The 24,483-nt window shown below is 37.1% G+C and overlaps 1 protein-coding gene across 1 annotated transcript in view; it reads left to right on the top strand.

Moving 5' to 3' along the window:
• Nucleotides 1-23,125, top strand: part of SPMAP2L (sperm microtubule associated protein 2 like) — a 43,032-nt gene extending 19,907 nt beyond the window's left edge. The window contains exons 3-9 of the mRNA XM_019740090.2: nucleotides 414-479; nucleotides 3,717-3,842; nucleotides 7,253-7,390; nucleotides 12,262-12,373; nucleotides 17,771-17,902; nucleotides 20,248-20,423; nucleotides 21,796-23,125. Of these exons, the coding sequence (XP_019595649.2) occupies nucleotides 414-479; nucleotides 3,717-3,842; nucleotides 7,253-7,390; nucleotides 12,262-12,373; nucleotides 17,771-17,902; nucleotides 20,248-20,423; nucleotides 21,796-21,910 (865 nt within the window). The 3' untranslated portion in view covers nucleotides 21,911-23,125. The remainder of the gene's footprint in view (nucleotides 1-413; nucleotides 480-3,716; nucleotides 3,843-7,252; nucleotides 7,391-12,261; nucleotides 12,374-17,770; nucleotides 17,903-20,247; nucleotides 20,424-21,795) is intronic.
• The last annotated feature ends 1,358 nt before the right edge of the window (nucleotides 23,126-24,483 follow it).

The following is a 24,483-nucleotide window of genomic DNA, read 5'->3' as shown; positions in this document are numbered from 1 at the left end:
TAGTTTTCCCAAAGCCACACATTCTGCCTGAATTTCATCTGTATAATCTCTTCAGAATCCAGTGTCATCAAGCCATTTACAACTTACCTTAATATGCAAATTAAGGGGTTTTCCCACTAACAAGTGTGCATTTTACCTGTGATCTTCTGGAGACAATATGCTCTTAGTTTTATTGCATATTTATTGTCTTTGTTTCATTATGTACTATATACTAATGATTCTAGAAGTGAGAATTTGGGGTCCACAATATTTTTTAATACTTTGAGCTTTTCAGGACTCTTCAAACCACATCAAATAGGGCACTGGTTTGTTTGATTTTCTCCCTTCAGATGGGATTTCTTTGAGCAGGAGTCATTTAATGCAATCATATTTGTTAAGCATGCTCTTTGAATTAATCAGCTGGTATTTGTTAGTTTTTTTTCTAGGAAGAGACTGCAAGATCTTTCTAGGCCTAAAAAACAATGGGGAAACCCAGATAGGTAAGGCGATATCATATACGTGTATTTGTTTGTGATGACGTGTTCCTTACATTAAACAGGTAAGTATTCTCAGGTGACCAATAACCCTGCATTCCATGTGCATCTACCTCTTTGCTCAACTGCATCCACTGAACCAATATTGTCACCTCAGTTGAGCCAACACATGAAAGCAATACCCTAGGTCAGTGGTTCTCAAATTTGTCTGCAAGTTGGAACCATCCGGAGACCTTTAAAATGGATGCTTGGGTCTCATCCCCAGAAATCCTGACTTACTTGGTCAGGGTGCAGCCTAGATGTCAGGACTATTAAAAGCCCCTGAGATGATTCTCATAGGCAGACAGGTCTGAGAACCACCGTCCTACGGTGTTATTCTATACTCCTTTGCAACTTGTGTGTCCATCCTTCAGGTGGCTGCTTCTAACCGCTGTTAGTGCTGTCCCTAAGCCCACCTGGGGCACACCTGTCCTCTGGATCCCCAGCCTGCTCGACCCATTGTCCTTCCACCGTTGGCCACAGAACTCCTCTTCTTCTTCTTGAGCTCTTAAGCAAAGCCTGAATTTTTCTGTCGTTGTTTTCTTCTACTCTACTATTGCTTTTTAAAAACAAAATTAATAACTCTATTTTTAATACAGTTTTAGGTTTATAGAAAAATGAGCAAAAACACGAGAGTTTCTGTATGAACATCCACTCCTCTAGTTTCCAATATCATTAACATCTTGCATTCGTGTGGCACAACTGTTACAGTTGATGAACAAATATTGATACTATTATTATTAACTAAAGTCTATAATTTACATTAGGGTTCACTTTTTATGTTGCACTCTTCTACGGGTTTTGACAAATGCATAATGTCAAGTATCCACCGTTACAGTATTAAACAGAATGTTTCCCTGCCTTAAAAATTACCTGTGCTCCACCTGTTCATTTCTTTCCTTCTCCACCTCTCCAAACCCCTGCCAACTACTGATCTTTTTTACTGTATGTATCATTTTGCCTTTTCCAGAATGTCATATAGTAGGAATCATACAGTGTGTAATCTTTTCTGACTGGCTTCTTTCATTTAGAATAGGCATTAAAGTTTCCTCCATGCCTTTTTATCTTGAGAGTTCATTTCTTTTTATTGCTGAATAATATTCCATTATCTGGATCTACCACAGATACATTCATCTATCGAAGAACATGTTGGTTGCTTCTAATTTTTGGCAATTATAAATAAAGCTGCTATAAACATTTGTGGCAGGACTTTGTGTAGATATAAGTTTTCTACTCACTTGGTAAATACCTAGGAGTACAATTGCTGGATCATCTAATAAGAATGTATTTAGCTTTGTAACAAACTGCTGTCTTCCAATGTCTCTGTACCATTTCCACCAGCAATTAATGAGAGTTCCTGTTGCTCCATATCTTCACTAGCATTTGGTGTTGTCAGCCTTTTGTATTTTAGCCCTTCTAATATGTATGTACGGTATCTCATTGTTTTAATTTGCAGCTTCCTAATGACATGATGTTAGCATATTTCATATGCTTATTTGCCATCTTTATATCTTCTTTTGTAAAGTGTCTGTTCTGACCTTTTGCTCACTTTTTAATTGGGTTGTTTATTTTTTTGTTGAATGTTAAGAGTTCTTTGTATATTTTAGATACCAGTCCTTTATCAGATGATAACGACTGAATGTTTATGTCCCCTCAAAATGCACGTTTTGAAATCTAATGCCCAATGTGATGGTAATGGAGGTGGGACATTTGGGAGACGATGAGATCATGAAGGTGGAGCCCTCAGGAATAGGATTAGTGCCCCTTATAAAAGACCCCAGAGGCTCCCTCACCCCTTCCACCACGTGAGGACACAAACTTCTGCTTTAGCTTCTTATTCTCCCCTCAGTCATTCCCTCCTCTCTAATCTCTGCTTTACATCACCATCAGGTGAGTTCTCAGTTTTCACCGTCTGTTCATTCATCAAACCACGATTGAACACCTGTTGTGTACAGCACTAAACTGTGCAAGGGGAGATCTCCAAAAGATTAAGACACAATCTCTCACCTAGACGAATACATAGGCTGGAGAGGCAGGTGGTCTTTGTCAAAATTGTGGAGGGCCCTGTAAGCCACAGTGAGGAGTTGGGAATGGAAACCTTTGAAGTGTCTTAAACAAGGGAATGATTTGATCAGACTGGAGTTTAGCAAGATCACTCCGGCCGTGGTGCAGAGAAAAGCGTGTGGATGATGGGATCTGGACAAGGGAGATAGCAACGGGGATGATGAGAAATCAGCAGATTTGAGTCATAGGAAAAGGAATCAGCAGAATGTAGGGGGTGAGGACACTTGATTAATAAACATTTCTAATAGTGACTTGCTGATGCTTACGAAGTAGAAACAAAAAGATTATATACAAAAATATAGACAGAATTAAAAAAACAACAACACCTGGGGCATTTTAAAGGGATAAGCTCAATTAGCTGGCAGACACAGCCATGTGCAAGGTCAGGTTACTGAGGTACCTTTTTCTGACTCTTCCGCCAGGCCTTCCAGGCCTTCTTCTGTCTTCCCCACCCATTCCAGCAATGTTACTTAATTACTCCCAACACGACTTTCTGCTTCTGCCCAAACATGCCTGGCACAATGTTTGGTTATTCTCATTTCTCATGGTTACCCCAACGTGGAATGGGCCTCATTTCTGGCATTCTGTGCCTTCTACTGTCTTCCATGAAGCCTTTGAAGGTTAATCCTGAACTGTTTCCTCCTTTTCTCTTCAGCCCCTGCACAGTAATCATCCCTACTTTACAGGGCTGCGGAGACTAAATGATCTGATGTCTCTAAAGCACTTAGCCCAGAGCCTGGCCCACAGTACGTCTTCCACAAATGATAGTCACTACTGTTACTCTTTTATTCTTTGACCACCTGGTACAGTGCATCACCCAAAGTGAGAGCACAGTGTAGAGAGGTGACATGCCCATTTTACGTTGACCTGACTATAAATTATAGTGTCAATTACATAATTGGCAGAAACAGAACTATCTCTAGTAGGTTCAGTTTTGGTAACCACATTTTAAGACAGTAAATTTTATTCTAACTTGTGTGAGTAGTTTATCTGCTTCTGATGCCTGAAAATTCTAAAATTCTGTAATAGAGATAGTTCTTAAACTGAATTAAAATCAGTAGAGGAGCCATCAAGAGCCATTTCTAAGATGTCCATTAACAGTGAATTTCTTACCATTTTATTTTTTCTGCTTTTAAACAGAAGACTGTGTTGGGGAAATCAAGATCCTATTCGCCCTATTACCCGGAGTGTTTTGAAGGCTCAGCTGAACAAAAGATTAGAGAACCTTGCCAAGCCCAAGGAAGTCTACCAACATGTACCTAACAGGTTAATGTTGTATGTTATTAGGTTACTTTTTCGGGAGTCTCTAGGGAAAATGAACACAGAACCCAGCCCTTTTATCTAAAAGCCATAAATAGCCCTATAATCAAAATTTATTGAGGATTAGGGATTCTGTATCTGTTTCCCATCTGATGCTATCATGAAACTTTTCCAGAGCAAGATCTGGATATATTTAGCTATTGCAGACTTGTTTTATATTTTATAATGTTTTTTTGACTTACCAGTATTCCTACTATTTTTTTTAATAAAGTAAGAGTATTATGCAAGCATATGTACCATATATAGCACTGTTGTGGATCAACTTATTTGTTCATGAAACTTTATGAATTTTGCATACCACCCCTGAGCTTGGTTGCCATGAGTTAATTAGGGCATCTAAAAGCATTTGATGCCCATTGCCAATTTGTTTTTAGCACATGTTTTTTGACTAGGCTTTCTGCTGGTTGGCTCTTTGAGGAAAGACTTTGGGGGTGGGGTGGACAGGGGACAGGTACAGGCAGAGAGGGAGATCAAAGTAAAGAAAAAGATAAAAATACTATTATTTATCTGAAGTTTGGTTTCCAGGATAATTGAGGTTGCTATTTCTCTATCTCTTTCAATATACAACTTTAGTCAAAAGCCAACACTTTTTCTGGAAGGGGCCGATACAAAGTTGTCCACAAAAATCTCTGTTGCAACTACCCAACTCTGCCATTAGATTGGAAAGCCACCATAGACATATGTAAACAGATATTGGCCTGTAGTTTTCTTGCAATGTCTTTGTGGTAGTGCTGTCCTTATGGAAGGAACTGGAAAATGTATAGAATTGGCATGTATTTCTTCTTTATATATTTGATAGAATTCTACCAATGAAGTCATCTAGGCCTGGAGTTTTTTGGTGGGAAGGATTTCAACTATAAATTCAATTTATTTAACAGATATAAAGCTGTTATGAATTTGTCAAATTAACCCTTGTGAAGTGGAGCACAGGGTGCCCGATGGTGAAGTGCAGTTCAATGATAGACCATAAAGGGAAATGAAATAGACAAGTTTATTATTCACAGGTCCTAGAGGAAGTACCTAGCATGCCTCAAGGGCAGGTTAAAGCAGAGTTCCAGACAGAGAGAGGCAGAACCTGGGACGCAGGCTTTTATTAAGGTCTGTGGGTAGAGTGCTTTGGAGTTTCTGGGCTAAGGCCAGGTTGGTCAATTCAAACCAAAAGAGTGGATTTTAGATGAGCTCTTCAGGGGTCTTATTTAAGGGCTACATAAGGGGAAAGCATTGGGAGTCAAGGGAGATTGCTAGTCCAAGGGCTGTTGGGTAGTCATATCAGGAACTTGTATTTACTTGTGACTTGGTGAGCTGCTATTTAGGGCATGTGCTTGTATGAGGGACTAGAGTCAATTTGTCACTGCAGGCCACTTGGCCAAACAACATGGATGCCAAAGTGGCAGTACTATGGAATAGCTTAGCTAAACTCTTGACAGGGGCTATTCAGATTATTTCTTTCTGAATGAGTAGAGGTAGTGAGTGTCTTTCAAAGAATTTATCCATTTCATCTAAGTTTTAAAACTTGTTGGCATAAAATTGTCCACACATTGCCCACACATTCTCTTATTTTCCTCTTAATATCTGTCCAATCTCTAGTGATGATTCCCCCCTCCTTCCTGATATCGGTAAATTGTGCCTTCTCTCTTTTTGGCTAATCATTCTGGCTAGAGGTTTATCAATTTTGGGTTTCATTAATTTTCTCTATGCTTTTCTGCTTTTCTTTGATTTCTGCTCTGATCTTTATTATTTCCTTTCTTCTGATTACTTTGGGTTTCATTTGCTCTACTTTTTCTAGTTTCTTTAGGTGGAAACTGAGACTACCCGCTGCCTTAATGGAATTGTGAGACTTGGGTGTGTGGATGACTGTAGCAGGGGAGAATCATATAAAGACGGCAGCCATACATTCTATTAATATGTAATATCTATAAACAGAAAAATATGTAAACATAAAATTTCACATTAATATATAAATTGGTTAATAATAAAATCTTATTTGAATAGTGCTTTTTAATTTGTAAAATGAGTTATACATCTCTTATTTAATCTTCATAACAACCATAAAATGTATTATTTTCTCCATCTCACTCATGTACTTCTAGGTGTTGGCAGCATAAGGCATAAGTATTACGGTCAGTACATATAGTCATGGCATTTAGTGTTTGCCATTGCCACCTGAGAGAATGTCGAGTAACTGGTGTCCTCCCATCTTCTTTTTTGTACCTTTCATCTCCTGTCTGGGCCTCTACCTTTTGCCCTAGTTTGCAATATATCTTGCCTTTGTGTGATGCTCATTGGCTGCCTACTCACCCCTTCCTCTCACTCATTCCCACCCTCCTTATGTGAGTCTGTTCTCTCCAAAGTGCCCCATTGTACAAAATCACCTCTTCCTTCTCTATCTCTAATTCCCAAACAGAACTGCCATTTCCTGAAAAGGGCTAATCCCAGGTAAGAATGAGAGATTCTCTACCTGTTTGAGGTTGTCTATGTATGTGGGTGAGGGTAGCTGAGTTAGTCAGGCAATGAAACCTGGGCTGTGCAATCTCAAACCCCCTGAAAGCAGATGTGTGGTGTATGGCCAGGCCTCAAGGCTCGGTGTTTGAAAGCGAAGGAAATACAGGCTTAAACACAGACCCAGGCTTACATTAGCAACCAACAGACAGAGGCCTGGGCAGATGGATACATATCCACATCCATGAACTTTCTAACAGAGCAAAGGTCATTTGGAAAATAATAGAAGCAGAAGTGGGACTGCAATCTGAGTTAACAGCGGGTCTGAAGTAGTCAATATCACTTTCTTTTCCACTGATGATATACTTTGATTAAGAAAAGATTGAAGTGATAAGAAGAACAATATGATTTATCCTAAATAAAATCTTAGTTAACAAAACCCAATAATGATTAAATAATCTACACACCATGATCAAGTAGAATTTATTCCTAAATTCTGAGTTCTTTTTCACAAAGGAAAGCATCAATGTAATTCATTCTATTAACTAAAAATATAGTGAAAATATTTTTTAAATTTCTTTTGTGAAAATATTTATCTATATAGATGTTAAAGAAATTATTTGGTTTTAAAGCAGCACATTTTCTCTTTCCATCAGTATATTTTTTGTTTAGAAAATGTTTAGAAAATGCAGTTTATTTATTGTGGAAAATTGTCTGTTTTGGAATAGGATATTAGAAGCTAGCTGAAAACTTGATGGCTGTAACCATTTCTAATTTCTTCCTATGTAGAAAGTAGCTCAGCAGTAAAGAGGTAAACTGTCATGCCCACTCCCCTAGACCTGGGGGTCAATGTTGGAAATTACTATGATAATTTGAATTCTGCTTGTTTCACTCCTTTTCTCCTCTACAATTTGTAGGGCTCAATATTATTACAGCTGTGGTAGAGCGTCTGTAATCTGGGAGATCCCTTCTCCTGTACCGCTTAGAAAACTTTCCCAAAGGATGCAGAAGCTGGCACAGCCCAACAGATTCAAGAAAGAACATCTAATAAATAGGTAGAGTATCTTGAGACCCTCTATAAATTCTAATCTAATTTGGTTAAATGTCAGAATATTTTTCATATTTTAGTATATACAATTTCATAAGCTAAAAGTCCACTTGTGTTTCAACGGATCAGGTGAAAAAATCTAATATTTTAAGCAATTGTAGGTAATCAGAAGATCTTCACCAATAAGTACATTTGACTCAAATTATGGGGAAGCTAAAATTCACATTAAACTTACCATTGTCAGCCAGTTAAAAGGAAATATGCAGGGCCAGCCTGGTGGCTCAGGCGGTTGGAGCTCCATGCTCCTAACTCCGAAGGCTGCCGGTTCAATTCCCACATGGGCCAGTGGGCTCTCAACCACAAGGTTGCCAGTTCAATTCCTGGAGTCCATGAGGATGGTGGGCTCGCCCCTGCAACTAAGATTGAACACGGGACCTGGAGCTGAGCTGCACCCTCCACAACTAAGATTGAAAGGACAACAAGTTGACTTGGAAAAAAGTCCTCGAAGTACACACTGTTCCCCAATAAAGTCCTGTTCCCCATCCCCAATAAAACAAAAAATGAAAAAAAGGTAATATGCAAATAAAAAAATATAGGTTTTTGCAATTCATAGAACTTGATGCTCACCTCTGTGGCTTTGCACATGATCTTGCTTTTGCTCTGAATGCTGAATTTCTCCTTGTCTTTAAAAGACAGCTTAGGAGATATCTTCCACAAGGGAGCTACAATTGTAATGCAGTTGTTGGAAAAATGTTAGATTGCATTAGTGGAATATGTACAGTGTACAATTACAGGAAGGTGATAATACTACTGATGAAACAGTAGTTTAGTCAGAACACCTTAGGTGTATGTGTTCATCTATGGAGGGTGAACATTAAGAAACTGATAATAAATTTGAGACTATTCAGAAAGAGACGAATGAGATGGTGAGTTTTCTGGAAACTGTGTTATATAAAAAATAGGAGAAAGGACATATTTATCTTAGAGAAGAGACCAAGGAATCAACGATAGCTGTGTTCAAATTTAAAGGGTCAGCATCTGAAAGAGGAAGTGGAGGTGGAAGTAAAATTACTTTATATTGCCCTTAGAACTGGAAGTAGACTAAGGAAGTTACAGAGCAGCAGATGACAGCTAAGTGTAGGAAAATCTTTCTGACTAGCTACCTATCCAGTAAAGGAAACATTTATCAGGAAAAGTCAACTGCCATCTCCAACCCAATTCCTGAAATTGTTCAAGCACAGACTGGCATGATGACTTTACATGGATTTTTAGTAAAGATTGCTACATTCAGAGAGAGGTTGAACTAAACAACTTAAGTCTTTTTCCATCTTAGAATCCAGCAAAAGAGACCCAATTTCTCCCATAAAATTTCTTCATTTCCTTATTTATCATAGATTCAACAAAATCTGCTAATTTACTTAAAATATACTTATAAATTTGGTATATATTTGATATATACTGGGGGTGCCAAAAATATGTATATATATGACTTGTATTAATCTTTTGTTATTGATATATATTAAGTATTACAATTTTAATAGCTTTTTTTCCCTTCTTAAAATGTGTATACATTTTTTTTTTTTGGCACTCTCTGTATATACCAGGGGAATACTTTATTTATCTGTCACCACTTTTTGAGACACCTGAGTTTGATGTTTCATATAAGTGAAATGCCCTTGAGTGTTGAAACATTTTGTTGGGGGGAATATTCTCTAACCAGCCTCTTTTCTGATTTTCTGTGCACTGGAAACAGATAACTAAGCTTGTTAGAATTGTGTTGGGGAGGGGGGAATGCAAGTGCTTAGTGAAGACACACAGGGCTCACCAATAAGTGTACTACATGAATTTTTTGGTATATAGTTTAACTGATTCACTACAAGGGCTCAAGAGCATATTTGAGCAAATCAGAAGAAAGAATCAACCAACTTAAAAATAGGTTAATTGAGATGATCAAGTCTGAGGAACAGAAAGAATGAAATAAAGTGAATGAAACCCTCATAGACCTGTGGGACATCATCAAGAGTATCAACATATCCATGATGGGAATCTCATAAAGAGGACAAAGCTAAAAATGCGGAAGGAATATTTGAAGAAATAATGTCCAAAGTTTCCCAAATTAGATGAAAAACATTAATCTACACATCCAAGAAACTCAACAAACTCCAATATGATAAACTCAAAGAAATTTGTAATCAAACTGTCCACAAAGACGAAGAATCTTGAAAGAAGCAAGAGAGAAGTGACTCATTACATACCAATGATCTGCAATAAGATTAACAGGTGATTTCTCATCAGAAACCATAGAGGCAAGAAGGCAGTGGGATAACATATTTAAAGAACTGAAAGGAAAAAAAAAAAGCCAAGGATACTCTATCTAACAAAACTATCCAACAAAAATGGAGAAACGAAGACCTTTCCAGAAAAATTAAAAATAAAATTCATTGCCAGCAGATTTGCTTTACAATAAATATTAAAGGTAGTCATTCAGGCTAAAATGAAAGGACCCTAGGCAATAACTGAAATCCACATAAAGAAACAAAGGGCACCAATAGAATTAACTACTTAGGTAAATATAAAGACAAAGAAGGACATTTTATAATAATAAAATTGTCAATCCATTATGGAAATATAACAATTACAAATATGTATGCACTTAACAACAGAACCCCAGAATAGATTAAGCAAAACCTGATAGAATTGAAGAAATAGGCAAGTAAACAATAATAGTTGGATTTTTCAATACCCCACTTTCAATAATGGGAAGAATAACAAGCAGAATATCAACAAGGAAATAGGAGGCATGAACAATATTATAAAGCAACTACACCTAACAGAGATTTCTAAAACATGCCACCCAACAATAGCAGAATATGCATTCTTCTCAAATGGAACATTCTCTATTATAGATCATATATTATGTCATAAAGCAAGTCTCAATAAATTTTTTAAAAATTGAATTCATATAAAATCAGTTTGCTGACCACAATGGAATTAAATTAGAAAACAATAGAAGAAAATTAGTTTCATTCCACAATGGAATGAAATTAGAAACCAATAGAAGAAAATCTGGAAACTTAAAAAAAAGTAACTGAAATTAAATACATTCCTAAACAAAAATGGGTCAAAGAAGAAACCACTTTAATATTAATAAAATGAAAACACAACATATGAAAATTTACGATATGCAGCTAAAGTAGTGGGAAATTTTAGCTGTAAATGCCTACATAAAAAAGAAAAGAGATATCAGATCATAACCTAATCTCCCATCTTAAGAAACTACAAATAGAAAGGCAAACTAATTTAAAACAAACAGAAAGAAGGAAATAATAAAGATTAGAGTGGAAATAAATGAAATAGAAATTAGAAAAACAGAAAATCAATGTTAAATCAAAAGTTGGTTTTTTGAAAAGATCAACAAAACAAACCTTTGGCTAGACTGACCAAGACAAAAGGAAGACTGAAATTACTAAATTCAAGGAAGAAAGAGGGGCCCTTTCTAAGGGTCATTTACAAAAGAAGGGTCACTACTGACCTTATAGAAATAAAAATGGATTGTAAGGGATCACTATGAGCAATTGTATGGCCAATAAATTAGATATTGTAAACAAAGTGGACAAATTTCTAGAAAGACAAATTATTGAAATTGATTCAATAATAAAATCTTAACAGACCTGTAACAAGTAAAGAAATTGAATTAATAAATTTGGAAACTTTCCATGAACTGCTCAGGACCAGGTGTCTTTATTGATGAATTCTATATGTTTAGAGAAGAACTAATGTCAATCTTTCAGACTTTTCAAAGAAATGGGACTCATTCCATGAAGTCTATATTACCCTTGTACCAAAACTAGAAAAGGCCATTACAAGACAAGAGAATGAGACAATATCTCTTATGAATATATATGTAACAATGCATACCAAAATACTACCAAATCTAAATATACATGCAAAAATCCACACCAAAACACTACCAACCCAAATCCAACAACATACAAAAAAATTATACACCATAACCAAGTTGGATTTATCCCAGGAATACAAGAATATATTGGGTTCAACATATTAAAATCAGTGTAATACACCAAATTACTAGGATAAAAATCACAAAACCACACAATCATCTCAATAAACTCAGAAAAAGCATTTGACAAAATTCAACACACTTTCATAAAAATGTTCAACAAATTAGGTATAGAAGGAAACTTCCTCAGCTTGATAAAAGGCATCTACAAAAACCCCATGGCTAACATCATAATTAATGGTGAAAGACTAAATGCTTTCTTCCTAAGATCAGGCAGAAGACAAGGATGTCAGCTCTCACGACTTCTATTCAACATCATACTGGGGATTCTAGTCAGGGAAATTAGGCAAGAAAAGAAAAGGCATTCAGGTTGGAAAGGAAAAAGTGAAGCTAACTCTACTCATAGATAACATGATTTTTTTTATATATAGAAAATCTTAAGGAATCCACATAAAACTATTACAGCTAATAATAATGTTTTTTAAACTGCAGGTCTCAACCCATCAGTGGATCATGAAATCAATTCCAGTTTTTCTTTTATGACATTTTAAAAATCAGAATATATTACTTAAGGCAGGCATTGTTTCATGATAATTTTGTTTCAGATACCCACACACAGACTTATATATACTGTATCACAATATAAAATGCCCTTACTATGGATCACAGTAAAAAATAATTTGGGAAACACCAGTCTGATAATTATGGGAAAAGATTTTTCTAAGATAGAAGCCATATATATAATATCAGATATATATATATATATTTCTTTGGAGTTTGCTTATATAATAGCAATGGGGAAATGTAATTGTTGTTCCTCCAATGACTATAATATTTTATGTTCCATTTGCATATAGGTCCTTCAGTGATCACTTAAAAGATGCGCTTCAAATCTCTGCTCCTTCTCCCCGGATATTACAACTCTCAAAAGCCAAAGGCACAAATCCAAACTATGTTCCTCCCAAAAGTGTAAGTAGATCCATGTGAAAGAAACAGTTCCTGATTGACTTTGTACCATGTAACATGTTTGTAGCTATAACACGCTCCCCTCTTATTTCTAGGTGTGTGTTTTCCTTGTCTTCCTGTTTATTTTCTCTTCTCATCAAATGAATTTTCTGACTACCTCCTCTGAGCCTCATGTATCAGTCAGGATTTGACCAGAGAAGCAGAACCACTATGAGTAATATAGAATCAGACCTTAAGCAATTAGGGTTGCTGATGCAGAAGTCTATGGAGGGCTGTTATGGCACCTAGAACTGGGGTCTGGTTATAGATCTAGAAGCAATGAGACATATAGTAGGGGTAGGTCAGCAGTTCCCTGGAAGGTATTTACTTCAAGGGAAGCCATTACAGTTCCTTCAACAAGGCGAGTCTAACCTCTTCAGACAGGGGAAGAAGAGCTGATTCAATTGGTAAGGAATACTTAGTGCTTAGGGGTTTATAGTCCCCAGCTTCATTCGAATCTGCACGTGTGTCTCCATTCTAATTTTCAAGGTCCCATTTCTTCCTGATTATTGCCCTAACTTTAATATAGGAGACCATACAAGTTTGGCAATTCAATGTGCACTGTAATTCACCCACTTGCAGAATTAGATTTTGGGTTTAGTTTTCAGAATTTTCATCCCTTTAACCACAGAAGATAAGGGTTTCTTTTAGGTAAGTCACAAAAACTTTCTGGTCTCTTACCTACACCTGGAGGTGGGAATTTAAAGGCTGGAGCTGATCATGTCTTTCCTCAGCTTCTCAAGTGCACTTAAAAGCCACCAACCAACCCCTCTACACTTCTTCATTTTACTAAAATGTTCTCTGCTGCTTACCACCCAGTCTTGCTTTCTGTTTTGCCACCGCATGCCATGGACTACCAGTGTCCTTTCTTTCTTTTTTTTTAACTGCTGGCAATATCATTAATACCTTTAAATCTAAGGTATTTAAATTCTCAGAAAACAAATTCTAGATCATCTAAAACCAATACAGAGAACTCACTTTTGAAGTTCTGATCTGGTTATCTGTTGCTTCACAACCATACCACTCCCAAACTTAGTGACATAAAACCACCACCATTTTATTATGCTCAAGGATTTTATGAGTCAGAAATTCTGACTGGGCAAGCAGGCTTGTCTCTGCTCCACGGTGCCTGGGGTCTCAGCTGGGATATTTCTAATGACTCAAGTGTCGGAAGTGGTAGGGGTCTGGACTCATCTTACGGCTCCTTTGTACCTGTCTTAGTCATCTCAGGCTGCTAACAAAACACTACAGACTGGGTGGCATACACAACAGTGTGGAGTCTGAGAAATCTAAGGTCAAGGTGCCAGCATACTCTGTTCTTGACGAGGGCCCTATTCCCAGTTGTAGGCAGCCACCATCTTGCTGTGTGCTCACATAACCTCTGCTTTGTGTGCACGCAGAGAGAGTTCTGATCTCTCTTCCTCTTATAAGGAAACAATCCCATTAGGAGGGTTCCATCTTCATGACCTCATCTAAATCTAATTACCTTCCAAAGGCCCCACCTCCTAGTACCATCACATTGGAGGTTAGGGCTTCAACATATGGATTTTGGATGAGGGGGACATGAACATTCAATCATCACAATACCTATTGATGGTGCCTCGGCTGGGATGACTTGAAGGCTAGACTCAGTTGGGAGTTTCTACAGGAGCACCTGTGTATGGCCTGTCCATGTGGCTTAGACGTCGCTCAGCATGGCAGCCCTATTCTGAGAAGTAACATCCTAAAATGGAGCTCCCAAGAATGAGCCTTCTAAAAGAACCAGGTAGAAGCTGTATGTTATTTTACGATTTGGCCTTGGAAGTCACATGATGCACTGCAGTCATAATCTGTGGATTGAAGCAGGTCCAAGTCTGGCCAGATTCAAGGGGGCAGGTACACAAACTCCACCTTTTGATGAGAGAAGTGGCAAGGAATTTATAGCCACTTAAGAAAAAAAAGTTGCCACACCCAATGATTTAGTCTTTTTGGTATCCTTGAGTGTGGTTTTTGAATGCAGAAAAGACTGCTCAGAGGTATGCTCTTGACTTAAATAACTAATAGTCAATTTTTAAAATTCCAAATTAAAAAAAAATCTGTTTCTTTCTTAGACTTTAAATTTAAGTTTAGCTTGGAAGTTGTATTATTCTATTTCTAATTCTAGCAGTTCTTAACAATGATTTTTAAGAGTCCTGAATAATATTTGGTTTGGTTTTTCAAACAATTAAATACCTTCAAGTACTTTAACCTGTATTTATAAATATATTAAATTTGATTTCTTTTTAAAGTATTTTACCTCAACCATGTACATTAACAAACAAAACTTTCTCAAATATTAGATAATTATTTAAAAATCTAATACATTAAACTTATACATATGGCAAACCTAAAGTTTTTAAATGTAAGAATGACATAGACTTAAGATTTCAACTTAATGTCATAATTCTAAGTCAATTACTCAGTTATACATTTCATATTGCAATTGTAATGTTATTACATTAATGGGCCAAATTCTCTTAAACATGTACATACTTTTGACTTTAATTATACATATACTTTTTGTTTTAATAATAATTTAAAGTTTACTGAAAAGTTGCAAAAATTAACATTTTTTTCCATTGGCTTTATCATTCTCTCTTCTCTGTGTGTGTGTGTATTTATTTAATTTTTTTCCTGAATCCTTTATCATTTTTGAGAGTAAGTTACAGATATTATATACTTTTTTTCCTAAATACTTCTGTATGTATTTTCTAAGAATAAGGACATTATCTTACACAACTACCATACTACTATCAAAATCAGAAAATTTAACATTGATATAATACTCTCTCTACTTCATGGTCCATATTCCAATCTTATCAATTCTTGTACATACTTATACTTAACACAAGTACTAATCCTATGATTTTGATTCTCTTAGCTTTTTTACAGTTAATTCTAAATCTTCCAAGAATTTAAAAATAACACATGCTCACAAAGGAAACCAAGTTACTATCACAAGTACTTGATATTATTTGCCACCAGAGTTAGGATAAACTGTGAGAAGTCCTTTTTACCTCTCTGAATGTCATAAGGAGTCTCTTTTTATAGTAACTTTGTCAAGAATACAAAACTTAGAAAAGGAGTTGGTTTCATGGCTCACTTAGCCTCTACTTAACAGATGTCAGGAGCGCCTACTCAGTCAGACTAATATACTGGTTTGGATTTTTTACAAACCTTTGACTCTTGATAGATTTTGACTTTTAAGACTCTCATTTTATATCTAACAGATACCTCTGAGTATTACCCACACATGCTCTGGATGTCTCACGTGACTTTGTCTGACTTGCTGCGCTAATTTATGAGGTCATTCTACCCACATGTCTCTCCTCCATCATTCTCAATCTTTGATTATTTTCTGAGAATAAAAATTCTAGAAGTAAAATTACTGGATCAAGTGTGTGAACATTTTTGATGTGATTCATATAAAATCCCAAAATGTGTTCCAACAAAAGTGATTTTTATATTATTAGATATTATTTATTTTACGTAACATTAACTTTATAATAAAAAGTCTTATTAATATTTTTGTAATTTATTTTTATTTTTCAAATAATTAATTCTTTAATCTCTTTGAAGGATATTTTTATATAAAATAGGGGGAAGAATCCCATTACCTCAGCCTTTATTTACTCACTGCTAGAGTTATTATGTACGATAATGTTATTTACACTAGGGCAATGGTTTTAAAAAATGTAGCCTAGCTATGTATACAGGTTCCCCAGAGCTTTTTTTTTTTTTTCAAAGATTTTATTGGGGAAGGGGAACAGGACTTTATTGGGGAACAGTGTGTACTTCCAGGACTTTTTTTTTTTCCCCAAGTCAAGTTGTTATCCTTTCAATCTTAGTTGTGGCGGATGCAGCTCAGCTCCAGGTCCAGTTGCCATTGCTAATTGCAGGCGGTGCAGCCCACCATCCCTTGCAGGAGTCGAGAAATTGAACTGGCAACCTTGTGGTTGAGAGCCCACTGGGCCATGTGGGAATCGAACCGGCAGCCTTCGGAGTTAGGAGCATGGAGCTCTAACCGCCTGAGCCACCGGGCCGGCCCCCCAGATCTTTTTTAGTAATCTGCAAGCTCAAAATCATGCATCAATAAGGTTCATTCAATGTGCAAAATAGACCAATGGATTTTAAATTAATAGAGTATGAAAAGTTCCTTGATATAGTTTTCAGATTGTACATTGCAACTAATATTTAAGAAACCACCATTTGTCAAGTTTCATTGCAATATCAAAGAAGAACATCCACAATTATGTGAAAAGACTGTTCTTTGCGCATCTCTTTACAATTATTGTGTGAGGCTGGATTTTCTTCATATACTTCAATCAAAACAACAATGTCCTCTTAAGTCAGATATTATGGAGATTCGCAAAAATGTAAAACATCAATTTTTTTTGTTTTGAAAAATATAGCTATTTGTCATAAAAATATGTGTAGTAACATGTAATGGATTTGTTTTTTTAAGATTAAATGATACATTTTCTTAAATGTCTCAGTCTTTGGGACTCATCAGTTAACTTTTAAAGTGTGTAAAGGGGCTCTGGATCAAAAAAAACTGAGTCACTGTACTAGATTATATTTCTGAATTCTCCATTTGTTTATTTTGATCTATTCTTGTGCAAGTGTCGTTTTGCTTAAAGTATTGTAAAATTCCACAGTTAAGACTGTGTTTTATTTCTAGTTAATGATTATATTCATTCTCAAACTCTTGTGATAAATTTTGAGTTTGGATACAAGTAATTTAAATAGAAGACCATGTAATTTGAACATATTTCCACAGTTAAGATACTGAGGAGTGACTTGGGAGACCAGGAGAACATTGTCTATGGAGATACGTAGTTCTGCCTTTCTTCTTCTTGGCTTTGGTTCCTCTTTCTCATGTGTTCAGCTTAGAAGAGAGCCGCTAAAATAAACTTTAAACATGGGGATTTGCAGTAGTGTGAGTCTCTACTTCCAAAGGGCAACAATAGTTAAGAGCAAAGCAGAGTGCTATCCCTTCTAGTGCTCTCATGTGGTAGGGCTGAGCCTTCCCTCTTGGCTGAGTTTAATCACTCCATAAATCAGTGTTACCATTTATCTCTTAGACAACATGTAACATTGCCATTTCTTCCCCATCTTCAGTTTAATAGTAAGTTCCTGAAAAGTTAGGTTGGAATCCATACAACCTAGTTTGAGAAAGAAGGAAATTGACCCTTTCAGCTATGATTGGGGGGTACTGCAAGAGTCTTTCTGCTGGATTTGCCGAGAAGTCTGGTCCAGAGGTCAGACCATACTCTGTAATCTTGGTGGATATGGTGTTTATAGTTTGATACTCACGGGTACTGTTTTATTTTTCTCCTCTAGGTTGAAACCAACATTCCAATTTCTGTCCTGACTGCTGTCGCAACTCCAAGAATTATAGACCTTGCTCCTCCAAGGATCAAGATAGAGGGTCTGTGCTATCCAACAGAAATAAGTGAAAAACCCATCCGTCCTGTAAGCCATCACTGCCTTGGTATTCTTCAGCTCGCTTTCTGGTTGTTCCTAGGGTGCTATTTTGCCCTTACAAAGCATTGGCCAGAGTCATTGGAAAAGGGAATCTTAAAAAAATGGTCTGTGGCAGGAAGGAAGACCTACCTGTAAGATACGGAGAGAGACTTTGGGTAGAGGGTGAAGAGCATGAACTTTGGAGTCAGTAAGAGCTGGGTTCAAATTCCAGCCCCGCCATTCTAGCTCTGTGATGTTGTGACAATGTTCCTTAGCTTTATTCAATCATCAAGTATTTGAATGCCTCCTGTGTGCCAGGGACCATTCCCAGCGAACAAGATGGAGGGAAACAAAAAATAAATAAGTAAACAGATAAGATAATGTTAGGTAGTGATAAATACTATGAAGAAAATAAAATAGGAAATGAGTGACTATGGGAATAAGCTACTTTGCATATGGTAGGCAGGAAAAGCCTCTTTGAGGAAGGGATGTTTGAGCTGAAACCTGAATGATGAGATGGAATCAGTAACAACCTGAGAAGAGAATATTTTAGTAAAGGGAAGAGTACATGCCAAAGTCCTCAAGTTGGTATGACCTTGAAGTTGGGTGGAGCAAGGTGAACAAGGAGAATGTAAAGATAACAGTTCCCACTTGGAGGACTGTTATGACCTGTAACAACAGATAAGGCGTGGTGCTCAGCACAGATCCTGGCACGTTCAATGGTTTCCCTTCTCTTCCTCCTTGACACTCCCCTTCATTCATTGCAGTGGCAACTTGGTGCCCAATCTCAGTTGAGTTTTCAATAAATATCTAATGATCATGTTGCCAAAGGAGGTCAGACCAATTTCACCCTCATTCTAGGAACCTGAGGATTTGATATGGAATTCTGTTCAGAAAGAAAACTAGTCTGGGCATCAAAAACCCTTGGGAGAGTATCTTAAGTTTGTTAAGGTGACTTGCCTTGTAATCCTTGAGTAAATTACTTTATTCTCAGGTTTGTTTGGGGTTTTTTTGGTATGTAAAATGGGAATATAATTTTACTGTATATTGCTAGGATTGTTTGAGGGTTAAAACATCTTTTAGAAAAATGATACCACTGTAGAAAACCGTACTCTTAGAACTCAAAACAGATCTGTACCAATGCAATAAAAACACTTTCAGTGCTGCTGAGTAGTGTTTGTTGTTTGTCCTAATTCCTTTCAATGAACACTTAAGAGGGAATAGTGGCTATATGTCATCCTTCTGATAATAGAAAGGCAAGTGGCATGTGTGGTTTTCAAAGTAAGACCAAAAGGAGTGGTTGGTTGATCAGCCAGTCAGTCAACACATATTTATTCAGCACCAGTTATGTGCTAGAGCCTGTTCTAGCTTTTGGCAAAGAAGTACAGTAAGTCCTCACTTAACATCATCAATAGGTCCTGTGACTTTAAGCAAAATGGCATATAAGAAAACCAGTTTTACCGTGGACTGATTGATATAAACAAGAGTTTGTTTCCTTGGCATCGCATCAGTGTTATAATGAAGCAACGTTAAATGAAATGACATTATTTGAGGACCTGCTATACTTCTCTCTCAAGCAGCTTATATTCTAAAGAGGAAAAGCAGATAATAAACATACCAACAATGAGATAAAGGAACTAAGTCAGGTGTTGGTAAGTGCTATGAGGAAGACAAGTACTGTGGAAGAGGATAATTAGAAAGGCCGATTTATCGTGAATGATCAGGGAAGAACTCCTTTGAGTCTAGAGACTTGAATGATGAAGAGGCAGCCATGACAAGATTGAAAAAGAGGATTTCAAGCAGAAGAACTGATAAGTGCAAAGGGCCTGAGAAAGAAAGAGCTGGGCTGGAGGGCCCTTGTGTGGCTAGGATCCTGGTGACCAAGTTGAGGACAGGACGGGAGGAAGATGAGGTCGGACGAGTAGGATAGCAGCCAGGTGATGCATGACCTTTTAGGCCACAGTAAGGAGCTTAATTGTTGCTCTTAGCAAAATGGGAATCCACTAGAGGTTTTAAACCCTGGGAGTGACATGATCTGACTTGGGCGTCAGAAAGTGCTTACTTCATAGAGTTGTTATGATGATTAAGTAGGAATGACATAGGTAAATCGCGTTGAACACTGTCTGGCTCATGGAATGCACTCATTAAAATGCTCCTTCTCTCCCTCAATAAGTGCTAGTATGTGAAGGCTGGATCGTCCAGGGGCAACAACGGAAGCAGGGAGACAAGTTAGGAGTCTGTTGCAGTAAGCCAGGAAAACAATGATGGTGACTCGATTAGAAATATAGCTATAAAGAGAGGGAGATGTGGTGAAATTTGGGATATATTTGTGTGTCTTTTTGTTTCCACCACAGGTTTCCCAAGCTGCCTTGCTAGCCAAACCTAGCCCTCGGATAATAGCTCTAGCTAAGGCCAAGCCTCTTCACCAAGATTATTTACCTGCTCGTGAACCCTACTGGCGAGTGTCTTATGCTGCTATCCATTATAAAGTATCTCCCAGAATTCAAGAACTAGCTAATCCAAATACAAGGTATGTCAATTTAAGACTAAGATGGGACAGGAAAGCCTGGGGCTGTTAGGGACAGAAAAATTGACCTAATAAGACTAGTGAAGAGAACTGTAGAAATACAAGAAATTTTCAAAAACATCTCGCTTACTTATTACATTTATTGTGACAAATCTATGGTCTTCTTACCATAAATACAAGGTTACAGTCAAAAGGTTAGTAGATTAGTACTGAAACATAGATCTAGGAGACAACTCTGTAAGTATGGATATGGTGTCATTTATCTAACATGTAGTAAGTGAAACAAGTTGCAGAACAAAGCACATAATAAAGAAAAAAACATGTAAGAAAAAAACATGTGCCATGTATTTGCTTGCATATGCCTATATCTCGTAAGAGTATACAAGAAGCTAGCAACAGTGGTTACTTTTGGGGGCATAGGGAACTAGGGTGGGAGGTAGACTTATTTTTCAATAAATAGGCTTTTGCATTTTCCAGCATTTTTGCATCAGGTACATGTATGAGCTATTTCAAATACATAAAAAAATACATTCAACAAAGAAGAAATTACCTCTAATTCCTGTTTATTTTTTAGAAGACCTCTCAACTTGCCTGAACCCCAAATTCATTTTGTTACCTTCAAGGGCTAATACCTGATTCCCCCTTTAAACACCATCAGGAAAATCTGGAGGCTCAAGACTTCTACAACATTTTCAGTTATATATGTCCATATATACATCTTTTATTTTGTACATATATACATATATACAAATTTTATTTTAAAAATTTTATAAAGTGTTTTTCCTTAAAAAAAATAAAGTTTAATATCAAATGAAATGAAGCTTATTCTCTGTTTATTGACAAAGGAAAGGGAAGAGTAAGACCAAGTGCTCAACTTCCATCCCAGTGGCAAAGTTATTACTATTTGGTGGTAACGTGCTAAGAGTGGAAACTTCAAAAATTCGATTTCTTTAAATCTTGAACAAGCCAGAGGACTTTCTGGCTTGTTTTAACATTGTCAAATTATTGAGAAATTTCCAGAATTTACTTTCTGTGGAAAGAGCAAAGGCTTTGGAATCTGACAGATAAACGAATCTGATTTGACCACAGATCATTTTTATGTTAGGTTGGTGCAAAAGTAACTGCAGTTTAAAAGGTTAAAAACTCTTGTAAAAACCACAGTTATCTTTGCAGCAACCTAATAACTTGCCCAAGCCTTCATTTCCTTGTTTGTACAGTGGAGGTCGTGATTCATGTTTCACGGGGTACTTATGAAAATCTTAATGGGGTAATATCATTGTCCTGAACACATAGTAGATACTTGAGAAATGTTAGTTCTATTTTCTGTTCATCTTATTTCAGGTTGAATTCTTTTTTTCCTTTTCCCTCTTTTCAGGACTCCTGTGCATATTCTATACTACGATCCAGAGGTCTTTCATGTCAAGCCAGCTGCTTTGAAAGCACAATGTTCTCAGAGGATCCAGAAGTTGGCAGAACCTATTATTCGTTGAATACAGAAAGCCACATCAAACTCTAGTTATGTATCCAGAAGACGTATTAGATGACTTCGTTCCCTACTCTGATACTGTCAGCTTATATTCCTCCCCAAACTGCAAAAACATATGAGCCCTCCGGGGAACACACTGTGACCATCAGTGAGCTGCTGTTACCTGAATCGTGTTTAGCAGGTGTGGGGACTCCAGCATGCAATAAAAGAGAAAAGGTAGTCTGCCTTATCCTGACTATGTCTCACAAGCATCTGGGTGGTCTCAGTGCTGTGACTGACATGAAGAAACACTCTTCCTGATATTTGCCAGTTTTGCTTTTCTTGTCCCGGTGAGATCCATGCTCCCCGGGAGCTACTCTTGCCCCACTCCCTTCCTTCATAAGTCCTGAGAATTGAAAACATTCTTTGTGTTACTTTTCCAACCTCCCTTCAATCCCAAGAAAGAACATTGAAATAGTGAAGCTTTTTTGGGTAAATTGAAAAGCTTTTCATAATCTCTAAATGAAATTTAAGGAACTTTAAATGGTTACCTTAAATGATCACACCTTCCATTCCTTCACTCACCCTCAATGTCATTTATTATGAATAACAGAAAAAGCAAGGCATTGGGTGAGCATTATAATTCTCTGTCAAATTTCATCTGCCCAGAGTTTTTATTTAGTTTGTTTTATTCTCTCCATGGATAAATATTTTACAAATTAAACTAACTTTTATGGCATATCTAGATTTACATGAAAATGAACTTATTTGAAAACCAATTTTATAGATGAATGGCTCTATCGCTAAGGTTTTTGTGTTAAGGAGATAACTAGTGTCATGGAGAGACAATATCATACAGTAGTTTTGAACTTGAGTTTTGGAATCAGACAGACCTGGGTTTGTATCCCCCATGGATTATTTACTAAGTATGTGATTTTGAACAAATTCCCTAACTCCTTGTGCCTCAGTTTCTTTATGTGTAAAGTGGGTTCCTACTGCATTACTGTATAGATTAAATCAGAACATTATCTAATAAAGTATGAATGGGAAAAAATTTGTTTAATTTTATCTTCTTTTGCCTTCTAAGGGGTGTGTGGCATCATTCATATCACTGGGAAAATAAATCTATTTATGGCTTGATTCATACATTAAATGAATGCCTGCTGAGTGTTTTTCTTTGCTACTCACTGTACTAGGCACTGGAGATACCATATGAAGCCAAACAGATATGGCTCTGCTCTAATGGACTTATTAAGCCAATTGGGAGAGATGTATGTAATTCAAATGTTGACACATAAAAGTAAAACTACAATAGTGAAAAGTGCTATGAGGGAGAGATTATACTGCTAGGAAATAACAGGATAGAGAACTTTGACTCCCTTGGGAAGGTGAGGGAAGGCATCTTTAATGAAGGGACAGTTGGGCTGGAATCTAAAAATTGAATAGGGATAATTAACCAAAGAGCAGGCAGGAAGTCAATCCAGGTAGTGGGAATAAGTGTTTAATGGACATTTGTTGATTTGGGGGTACACCCTGCATCCAAGAGGTTCTTTCTGCTAAGATCTCCCAATTTTCTTTTGGGGAATTACTTTCTCTTCATGTTTAAAGCTTTATTGGGAATTTTGTTCAAGGTATCCTGGCTAAGGAATGGGCATGTGACTCAAGCCAGCCAAGCCCGTTGAACTGTCCCCCAGGGCTTTGGATCTTAAGCACAGTGGTGCAAGGGATCCAAGGCGGGTAGCTGGAGCTGATTTCCCGGTAGCAGTGCCCTGTTGAGACTTCGTTTTTCTACTACTACCTGTGTCCCTGGAGTTACTCTGGCCCCAGCCCTAACCCTTCACCTATTCCTTTGATTCAGGAGCTACCTTCGGCCTTATAGTAATTCCCCTGTGACAAGTAGGCAGATGTGTCAGAGACTGAAAGAAGGCCATTGTTACCCAAACTGAAAGACAAAAGGGCTTGTGTGATACAAGAGAAGGCAGATGGATGGGAGTCAGACCATGCAGGGCCTTGAAGGCCATGTTAAAAGATTTTAGTCTTTATCTTAAAACCAATGGCAGTTGTTGATGTACTTTAAGCAAAGGGATAATGTAATCAGGATTGGCTTTTGAAAAAAATTACTTTAACAAGTAAATTGGGGAGGAGATAGTGGAGGTAAATAGACCAAGTTAGGAAACTTTAATAGATCAGGTGAAAGATTTTGAAAATAGTTTGGTGGTACCATGCTGGAGGTTGGAAAAAGTGACAGACTTGAGAGATACGTAGGGAGGTGAATTTTTACAGGGTTTTGTGATGGATTGGAAGTGGGGTGGGGGAGAGGGAAACATTCAAGATAATTATGGATTCCTAGCTAATGAACCAAGATAGCTTATGAATATATAAATGGACAAGGACCAGGCCCTATATGACAACAGAACTGACTCTCAACCTTTGCAGCAACCAGGCCAGGAAGCCAAATAACAACCTCTGCAACAGGTCAGCCCCAAATGGTCAGGATCTGGTCATTGGTCCTTATTGGTGCCTATGTTTTGCCCTCAGTTCCAACAAAAACCCAAATATACTCCCTAAGCCAATCACATAAGATGCCCTGTTTCTAAT

The sequence above is a fragment of the Rhinolophus sinicus genome, linkage group LG02 (genome assembly GCF_036562045.2).
Source record: "Rhinolophus sinicus isolate RSC01 linkage group LG02, ASM3656204v1, whole genome shotgun sequence".
Classification (NCBI taxonomy): domain Eukaryota; kingdom Metazoa; phylum Chordata; class Mammalia; order Chiroptera; family Rhinolophidae; genus Rhinolophus; species Rhinolophus sinicus.
Note: the sequence above shows the minus strand (reverse complement) of the source record. Positions and strands in the feature narration are given on the sequence as shown.